This window comes from Piliocolobus tephrosceles, chromosome 10 (genome assembly GCF_002776525.5).
Source record: "Piliocolobus tephrosceles isolate RC106 chromosome 10, ASM277652v3, whole genome shotgun sequence".
In the NCBI taxonomy this organism is placed as follows: Eukaryota; Metazoa; Chordata; class Mammalia; order Primates; family Cercopithecidae; genus Piliocolobus; species Piliocolobus tephrosceles.
Genome location: NC_045443.1, coordinates 50,873,286 through 50,883,148, shown reverse-complemented (window position 1 = coordinate 50,883,148; position 9,863 = coordinate 50,873,286). Strand labels below are relative to the sequence as shown.

General features: G+C 50.7%; 1 protein-coding gene across 2 annotated transcripts in view; it reads left to right on the top strand.

The window, feature by feature from the left end:
- The window catches only part of CALCOCO1 (calcium binding and coiled-coil domain 1), a 21,129-nt gene extending 12,380 nt beyond the window's left edge, over positions 1-8,749 (top strand). Inside the window, exons 8-15 of one of the 2 annotated variants that reach the window (XM_023210925.1) lie at positions 3,140-3,295; positions 3,512-3,766; positions 4,239-4,364; positions 5,173-5,268; positions 5,624-5,732; positions 5,967-6,166; positions 6,660-6,766; positions 7,744-8,749. In XM_023210925.1, the coding sequence (XP_023066693.1) occupies positions 3,140-3,295; positions 3,512-3,766; positions 4,239-4,364; positions 5,173-5,268; positions 5,624-5,732; positions 5,967-6,166; positions 6,660-6,766; positions 7,744-7,921 (1,227 nt within the window). In that variant the 3' untranslated portion in view covers positions 7,922-8,749. Of the gene's footprint in view, positions 1-3,139; positions 3,296-3,511; positions 3,767-4,238; positions 4,365-5,172; positions 5,269-5,623; positions 5,733-5,966; positions 6,167-6,659; positions 6,767-6,878 lie in introns of both variants that reach the window. The other variant, XM_023210924.1, reaches the window with a different exon arrangement.
- Positions 8,750-9,863: the final 1,114 nt, after the last annotated feature.

The following is a 9,863-nucleotide window of genomic DNA, read 5'->3' as shown; positions in this document are numbered from 1 at the left end:
TTTTTTTTTTTTTTTTTTTTTTTTTTTTTTTTTTTTTTTAGTATTTTGGAGACAGAGTCTCACTTTGTCTCCTATGCTGGAGTGCAGTGGTACAATCTCAGCTCAGTGCAACCTCTGCCTCCTGGGTTCAAGCAACTTTCATGTCTCAGTTACCTGAGCAGCTGAGATTACTGGCGCATGCCACCATGCCCGGCTAACTTTTGTATTTTTAGTAGAGACAGGGTTTCACCATGTTAGGCAGACTGGTCTTGAACTCTTGACCTCAAGTGTTCCGCCCACCTCAGCCTCCCAAATTGCTGGGATTACAGGTGTGAGCCACTGCACCTGGCCTCAAGAGAAATCTAATAAAAGTATTGTGGCGCTCCAGGGAGGTGTATGAGTGCACATCTTGTTACAGACATAAGAAAAGTCTTTTTAAAAGGGGTGTGGAGGCCAGGCACAGTGGCTCACGCCTGTAATTCCAGCACTTTGGAAGGCCAAGGCAGGCGGATCACCTGAGGTCAGGAGTTCAAGACCAGCCTGGCCAACATGGTGAAACCCCATCTCTCTATAAAAATTAGCCAGGTGTGTCAGGTGCCTGTAATCCCAGCTACTCAGGAGGCTGAGGCAGGAGAATCACTTGAACCTGGGAGGCAGAAGTTGCAGTGAGCCTAGATCACACTATGGCACTCCAGCCTGAGACTCTGTCTCAAAAAAAAAAAAAAACAGGGGAGGGCCATGGCTGGGCATGGTGGCTTACACCTGTGATCATAACACTTTGGGAGGCTGAGGCGGGAAGATTGTTCAAGCCCAGAAGTTCAAAACCAGCCTGGGCAACATAGACCCCCATCTCTACAAAAAATTTTAAAAATTAGCCAGGCATGGTGGCATGCACCTGTAGTCCCAGCTACTCAGGAAGCTGAAGTGGAAGGATTGCTTGAGCCCAGGAGGTCAAGCCTGTGGTGAGCTGTGATCGCACCACTGCACTCCAGCCTGGGTGACAGCAAGATTCTGTCTCAGGAAAAAAAAGGGATGGGGTATAGGGCATGTAGTAGCCTAGTACTTTCAAACCTTTTTAGCAGAACCCTTTCCTCTCCTGCCACCAATAAAGTTTTTCATCTTGTGTGTACTCTCACTGAATAAACAAAAACAATATTTTATTACTATGAATTTATTTTCATAAATCTGAATGTATAACATTTACTTAAAAGGTAATGAAAGCAATTAGGTAATATTGAGGCATACCAAACTTTGAAATGAGAGGCTATGGATGACTGTTCTGTCAGCCTCAGCAACTAATATATTTCTGTATTTTATTTTGGTTGTGCAATATTGAGAACACCTTGAGTCACACACAAGTAGGTGCAAATGATAACAATTTTTAAACTGTCCACCTTGCAACTCAGTTTACTCTTCAATTCAATAGAAAATACAATAGAAACTATTCTGAGCTTTGCACAAAAATGAATTAACCTGGAAACACATGCCAATTGGTGATCTCCAGTGTGTTAACTTGTGATTTTATGCGTGTTTGTTTGTTTCTTTGTTTTGAGACAGAGTTTCATCTTGTTGCCCAGGCTGGAGTGCAGTGGCGTGATCTTGGCTCACCGCAACCTCTGCATTCCAGGTTCAAGTGATTCTTCTGTCTCAGCCTCCTGAGTAGTGGGATTACAGGCACCTGCCACCACGCCCGGCTAATTTTTTGTATTTTTAATAGAGATGGGGTTTCACCATGTTGGCCAGGCTGGTCTCGAACTTCTGACCTCAGGTAATCTGCCTGCCTCGGCCTCCCAAATCACACTGAGATTACAGGCGTGAGCCACTGCACCCGGCCTTGTGTTGTTTTTTTTAACATAATTGTTAATAATTTAGAGGACGTTCAAATCAAATATCTGCAGAACTCCTAAATCCCTTCTTCAGTACCCTGGGTTTGTGTGGAAGATCGTTAAAAACCCTTTGCTCAGCAGTGAGAATAGGTAGAATTTGAGTAGACAGAGATGAGAGTGAGGATATTCTAGGAACAGAGAAAGACATGAGCAAAGGCTTAAAGGGCAGAACACTCAGGGCAGTTGAATGTGTGGGTGAAGTGTTTGAGATAAGGCCTAGGTTAGACTGTGGAGGATCTTGAGCTTCATTTTTATTCCACAAGCAGTGAAAGGCTTTGATGATTTTTCAGGCAAGGGTGACATGAACTGTACTTATGGCCAAGTTTAGTGGCCCACACCTGTAATCCCAACATTTTGGGAGGCGAAGGCAGGAGGATCCCTCAAGCTCAGGAGTTCAAGACAAGCCTGGGCAACATAGTGAGACCCTGTCTCATCTCTAAAAAAAAGAAAAAAAAACACAGAAACTAGGCAGGCGTGGTGGCACATACCTATAATCCCAGCTACTTGGGAGGCTGAGTTGAGACAATTGCTTGAGCCCAGGAGTTGGAGGCTGCAGTGAGCTGTGACCATGCTACTTCACTCCAGTCTTGGCAACAGAGTCAGATCCTATCTCTGAAAAAGAACGTAACTGTACTTAAAAAATCAAAACTGTACCTAAAGAAGAATAATCTGATTGCCTTGTGGAGAATGAGCTAGTTATGAAGTTGTTCAGTAGTCTAAGCAAGAAATAAGCAGAGTCAGATAACGTGGTTGTGGTGGTAACAGAGAAGAGCAAATGGCTGTGACCAGGATGCAGAAGCAATAGGCTTTTCTGTGGGCTGCTAGGGAGAGGACAGAGCCAAGCATGGCACCAAGGACACCAGGTTACTCCATTTTGAGTAACGTGGGAGCTAGTTGTTACCATTGACGGAAATAAGAGTAGGAAAGACTGGGATGGGGTGGGAGGTAGACTGTTGAGTTTGAGGGGCCTGTAGGGCATGAAGACTGAGTTTTGATTTAAGAGAAAGAATGGAGTAGCAGAAATGGTACGTGGAATGCCTACATGGAAGACCCCAGGCTATAATGCTGGATACCTCAGTTTGGGAGCTGGAGACTGGATATGCAGGATTGAGTCCTTTGAGCTGAGAACCCAAGAAGGGCTGAAAATAGTTGAAGGCTTGAGTGTGTGTTAAATCTGAGAAGTGGAACCTTGACCACTCTCATCACAATGGTTCACCTCCCGAGCCACCCCAACTCACATACCCCTTTCCTTACCTGCTTTCCACTTCCATCAGGCTGAGCTCCAAGTGGCACAACAGGAGAACCGTCGCTTAAATTTGGACCTGCAGGAGGCCAAGAGCTGGCAAGAGGAGCAGAGTGCTCAGGCCCAGCGACTGAAAGACAAGGTGGCCCAGATGAAGGACACCCTAGGCCAGGCCCAGCAGCGGGTGGTGAGTGAGGGCCCTTGGCAACAGGAAACAGGGAAAGTTCCAAGGGCAAGTTATAGAAAAGCCTAAGTGTCTAAAGAGAAGGGGAAAGACATGGCTAAAGACTAAACAACACAACCCCGAGTCCTAATGCAGTGGAGTGGAGGGAGCCTGGTTACCTCCCCGGCTGACAAACGATTCACTGGGAACTCTGATCTCCATCTCCTCCTTTCTCCTGAGGCTGAGCTGGAGCCCCTGAAGGAGCAGCTTCGAGGGGCCCAGGAGCTTGCAGCCTCAAGCCAGCAGAAAGCCACCCTTCTTGGGGAGGAGTTGGCCAGCGCAGCAACAGCCAGGGACCGCACCATAGCCGAACTACACCGCAGCCGCCTGGAAGTGGCTGAAGTTAACGGCAGGCTGGCTGAGCTCGGTTTGCACTTGAAGGAAGAAAAATGCCAATGGAGCAAGGAGCGGGCAGGGCTGCTGCAGAGTGTGGAGGTAGAGGGATGGGGGGGCAGCTGGCAATCTGATGACCACTGCCCCCACCTCTGTGGGGGCTCCTACATGTGGTTAGACCCTTTGGGAGGAGAGAAGAGGGGTTGAGAACCTTAGAGGACTCAGGGGTGGAGAGGGGCTTTGAGGGAGGTACACTTTGCTTTCTAGGCATGACCCATCCCTAACCGGGGTATCCCAATCCTGATCACCAGAGTACCTTCCTTGGAACACAAACATTTTCTGTCCTAGGCCCCAGACCCTGCCATAATGCCCGTTCCTGATCAAGCAGCACCTGCCTTCATGTCCTGTCCTTCATTCGGAGGGTATAGGAAATGAAGGCAAAAGGGGGAAAGTGCTCTAAAAATGATGCTTTAAATAAAGGAAAGGACACACAGTAAGGGATAGTGCTATTGACAGTGGCGTTCCTTTTTCTTCCCCTCTCACCCTCCCATTTTCCTTCTTGGCTATCTCCCAGGCAGAGAAGGACAAGATCCTGAAGCTGAGTGCAGAGATACTTCGATTGGAGAAGGCAGTTCAGGAGGAGAGGACCCAAAACCAGGTGTTCAAGACTGAGCTGGCCCGGGAAAAGGATTCTAGCCTGGTAAGGCACCCAGCCACCAAGGATCCTGTCCTGTGGCCTCCTGAGGCGTCTATACCCCTTCTCTCTGTCTTGGGTATGGGCTCAGAAGTACTAGGTGTCCACTTACATGTTGGGTGGCATTTCACTTGCACAAGCAAGCCCTCGTTGGTTTGAAATACGCATTTTTTGCCGGGCGCAGTGGCTCAAGCCTGTAATCCCAGCACTTTGGGAGGCCGAGACGGGCGGATCACAAGGTCAGGAGATCAAGACCATCCTGGCTAACATGGTGAAACCCCATCTCTACTAAAAAATACAAAAAACTAGCTGGGCAAGGTGGCAGGCGCCTGTAGTCCCAGCTACTCGGGAGGCTGAGGCAGGAGAATGGCGTGAACCCGGGAGGCGGAGCTTGCAGTGAGCTGAGATCTGGCCACTGCACTCCAGCCTGGGCGACAGAGCGAGATTCCGTCTCAAAAAAAAAAAACATGCATTTTTTTCTGCTCTCAGGGCACACATCTGGGCCCAGTAGAGGTGACTTAGGAGGATTATAGAGTGGCTCCTTGGTGTGACCAGGACCTCTGCACCCCAGCCTATAGGCAGTCATCCAGGACCCACTCGAGAGGCAGAGACTAAGACTTAGAAAACTGAGTCTCTGGGGCCCAAGACACAAGACTCGTGGAAAAAGAGTGTTGGGAATCCCCATGTGTGTCAGAGCAGGAAAGAAGCAGAGACATGGGGAGACCTGATTCTAGATTGTTGGTCCTGGTCCCAGAGCCCAGGTTCTTGGGGGTACATTCTAGGCTCCAGATTCCATCAGGCCCTCTTCCCTCAGGTACAGTTGTCAGAAAGTAAGCGGGAGCTGACAGAGCTGCGGTCAGCCCTGCGTGTGCTCCAGAAGGAAAAGGAGCAGTTACAAGAGGAGAAGCAGGTGAGCACCCAGGCCCTGTAGATGCCACAGGCGAGGACTTGAGGGCTAGAAACTTTGTAAATTCCCGTCATCTCTTGGCTTAGAAACTGTTCTCTCCAAGAGGGCCCATACCCTGGCTTCTCTTATTAGCGGACTTGGCAGGACAGGGGATGATCTCTGGGAGAAGGGAGGGATGTAAGTGGTGAAGCAGGGGTGCTGCGGGGAGTGTCTGCCTGAAGTCACCCCAATCTTTGCTGAAGGCATCTAATCCTGAGGAGCTAAGAGTTCTTCTTGGGTGCAGAGAATGGCTCTGCAGGCTAGCAAGGTTGGTACCTTCACGTTCTCCAGCACCTGCCTTTTTCCTTCCCAATTCCAGGAATTGCTAGAGTACATGAGAAAACTGGAGGCCCGCCTGGAGAAGGTGGCAGATGAGAAGTGGAATGAGGATGCTGCCACAGAGGATGAGGAGGCCACTGCAGGACTGAGTCTGTATAACCCCAGTCTTGTAACACGTCTTGCCCCTTTCTACCCTCCACTGTTGAGGAAGGCTCCATGTAACCTTGCTGGGAGCTGCCTCTGCCTTCTATGTGTTTTGCCTTTTCTTTCCCAGACCCTGGCCCCTGTTTAGTCTAATGATACCCCTCATCCAGAGGAGACAGCTGGTCCAGCCTTCTCACAACACATCCTTCTTTCTTCTCTGCCTGCTTCATCTCCTACAGGCTGCCCGGCAGCTCTGACAGACTCAGAGGATGAGTCCCCAGAAGACATGAGGCTCCCACCCTATGGCCTTTGTGAGCATAGAGACCCAGGCTCCTCTCCTGCTGGGCCCCGAGAGGCTTCTCCCCTCGTTGTCATCAGCCAGCCGGCTCCCATTTCTCCTCACCTCTCTGGGCCAGCTGAGGACAGTAGCTCTGACTCGGTGAGCAGTGGAGGAGCCTGCACAGAAGCAGTAAGGAGGGGTAGGGCCAAACCCAAGTGTCCCAGCCTAGAGTGCAGCATGATCTTGGCTCACTGCAGCCTCTGCCTCCTGGGCTGAAGCAATCCTCCCACCTCAGTCTCTCAAGAGTAGCTGGGACCACAGGCACACACCCCCAGCTAGTTAGAGCAAGAACCTTAGCCATACAGGGCTCTCTTTTTCCCAGGAGAGAAGAGGCAGGCCCAGCCTCTCTTCAAGGCCACACCAACAGATACCATCCCAAAACCCACACCAGCCCAATAGCCTCACTGCTTCTCCCCCGCACTCATTCTCTTATTATCCACCAGCCCCTCGAAACGCCTCTCCTGCCGCACCCTTCCTAAGCCCCTCAGGTCACTATCCTAGCCTTGGCTGCTCTTCCCATGCTGTCCCAATGTGCTGCTCCCCCATCTTGGAGCACCACCCCAAAGCCCAACCCCATCTCTTCGGCATCCAGGAGGCTGAAGATGAGAAGTCAGTCCTGATGGCAGCTGTGCAGAGTGGGGGTGAGGAGGCCAACTTGCTGCTTCCTGAACTGGGCAGTGCCTTCTATGACATGGCCAGGTGAGTTCAACCAGCAAGGCCAGGAGGGAGGTGGTAGGAGGTCAGAGGGAAAGGGCATCCGTGTGGACAGTCACCAGGCCCTGCTCCCAACCCCTTCCCTTCTCGGCCTCAGCCAAGAAAAGGAGATACAGGTATGGTTAACAACGAAAATGACTCACTGCTCCAAATCCCAGATGCCTTCAGGTAATCCCTCCCCCTATCTTATCAATGCACTCAGAGGTCCTGCCTTTAACTGGCTTCTATGTTGTTCTAGCACCATCTTCCGCAGAGCCCAAATTGCCCTGCTTCCCCTCTCTCCTGCCTCTACCCCTTCCCCAACCACCAGGTAGGTACCTAGGATCCTCCGGGGAGGAAGGGAGGTGACCATGGCCCCCAGGGATAGGCGCAGAGAGAAGACTGGGATCCAGCATCCATCTGGCTACACCTGAAATGCTTTCCCTCTTCCCTCACTTCCCTGGGTGACCGTTAGGGAAGGGAACCTACGGGGGTGGGGGTTTCAGGTATCAGATTGTCCCCTTCTGCCTTCCCTTTTATTCCCAGGGTCAAGGGGCAGGCACAGGGAAGAGAGATTTGATCATCTAGTCCCAGTTTTGCCTGGATGTGAGATGGGCTCAGGGCAGGGAGGGGGTGATGCTGTCATCCTTCTCGGCTGGAGCAGGAAGATGAAGGACGATGTCAGACTCATTTTCAGCCTCATTAGGCAGCAGACGGAGATAGAGGGAGGAGAGCAGGAGGTTGGGGGATGGGCTCTGCACTGCAGAGACCAGCAGAGACTAAAGAAGAGGGGACATGGGGAACTGGAAAAATAAGGCTTCCAGAATTGTGGGGAGAAAGACGCTGTGGGAGAGGCCAGGATGCTGCATTTGGCACAGGATAACCTGGGAACCCAGGCACATGGGTCCTGCTCCCTGAAGTCTGCAAGTCAAGAAGGGAACAGAGCACGCCGACCCTCTCCCTTTCCCCTCTGTCTCTCTTAGTGGCTTTACAGTGGGTCCCCTGTCAGAAACCAGCACTGGGGGCCCTGCCACCCCCACATGGAAGGAGTGTCCTATCTGTAAGGAGCGCTTTCCTGCTGAGAGTGACAAGGATGCCCTGGAGGACCACATGGATGGACACTTCTTTTTCAGCACCCAGGACCCCTTCACCTTTGAGTGATCTTACTCCCTCGTACATGCACAAATACACACTCATGCACACACACACTCACACACATGCATACACTTAGGCCTCATGCCCATTTTCTGTCACACTGGGCTCCATGATATTCTGTTCCCTAAGAACCGCTTCTGTGTGCCCTGTTTTCATCCCAAGATTTCTCAGTTCATCCTCTCCTACCTGGCTCTTTTGTCCCAGGGAGGGGTCCTGTTCGGAAGCAGTGGCTGAATTTACCCCCTGAAAGTGGTTTTGGAGGAACCAGGATGGAGGAGGCCGTCCCCTGTGGGAATAGAACCGTCCACTCCTAGCCCTGGTTGCTTCTGATACTCACACAGCCACTGCACACACACACTCACACTCACACTCCCTTGTCTATGCCCCAAAGCCAATTCCTGGGGCACCCTACCCTCTCTAATTTGGGGTTTCTGTTTGTTTACCTGAGTTTTCTCTGGGGCCTGCATAGAGGCAGCAGCATGGACATCACAGCCTCTCAGGTCCCTTTTGGTTCTCAGCTTTGTTGGTTCCTCTTTCTGTTCCCCCATTGCCTTCTGCGCCCCACCCTGGCCTTTTCCATAACCTTAGGTATTCAGTTTGGAGGGTTTTTTGTATTTTTGAGGATTCCTGTATTCTGTATCCTGTCCTCGCATCTCCTCACATGGAAAGAAATAATGTATTTGTGCCTTCTGTGAGGGATGGCGGGAACAAGTGGTCCCAGGTATCCCCATTTCCCAGCCCCCTCTCCCTCTCCAGGTCCCCCCATAGCAATAAAAGCTTCCCCCTGATATCCGTCCCTTTGTAGTTTGAACAAATATATTTATATGATATGTATGACTGTTGTCACAAAATGTGTTCTTACCATGAGGTGTGACTGGAGCACAGAGCCCAAACCTCCGGCTCTTAGACCCTGGTGGAGGGAGGAGGGAAAGAGGGGACGCATCCCTACTTCATGGCAGGGGATGCTGGGCAGTTACTCTCCTGTCATGCCTCCTGGTGTGCTGGCCACCAGTGGGTTGTCTCAAGTGGGAGTCTGGCTTGGATAATACAGCAGTTGGGGAGGGAACAAACTGATGGGTCCATGTCAGTTCTGCTCAGGGTTTAGCCCCAGGGTGGGTGGGTGCTGTGGAAAAGTGGGACAAGTTTTCCACTGCCCAGACCTTCACCTTTCATAGCAGCCATCACTGTACCTCATGCCAAAGGACAGGCTTTATTCCTGTCAAGAGTATACACCTTTGAGTATCTACTTAGTAAAAAATGCCCTAAGCCTTATACCTCTAAAGGCGATTTTATATTCCTCCAGTTTCTGTTTCTGTTGCTTTCTCTGTTGCTATCCCCTCATACCTGTGTGCACACTCTAACTCAACAGTCACACAAACACATTCATCCACTTAACCAGCTTCACAGGCTAGACAGACACATACACAGCATCGTAAAGCATTTGTTAAGGACCTGCACATTCACCACGGCTCTCAGCAATGCCCTGCACAAGCACATGCCTACAGCCCCCTTATCCTCCAACCCAATAGCTCCCTTCTCAGCTGCCCTCCACTCCCTTCAGGGGCCCTGTGTGGACCACCCCCACCATTCCCTGTCTCCATTCACCTGAAATTCTCCTGTCCACCCCCTTTCCAGCCCCACCTGGATGACATCTTACATCCTTCCTTCTTCCCTCACGTCTCTGTCTCCTAGCAACCCCATCTCGTTCCCTGAATCCCTTCCAAGGAAATTAGAGATAATGGATCTCTCCTCTCTCCATCTCAACCCCTCTTTATTGATCCTCCTTTAATGAAAGTTAATTATAACAATGATTTAATTAATAGAATCCCTCTCTTCCTTTATTGCTTCCCGTATTAAGACTATTAATAAATACGAGCTGGGCTGACAGAGGCATCCATCACCCGCATGGGATTCCCCCCATCCCTCCTTTTACCTTCCCCCTTTCCCC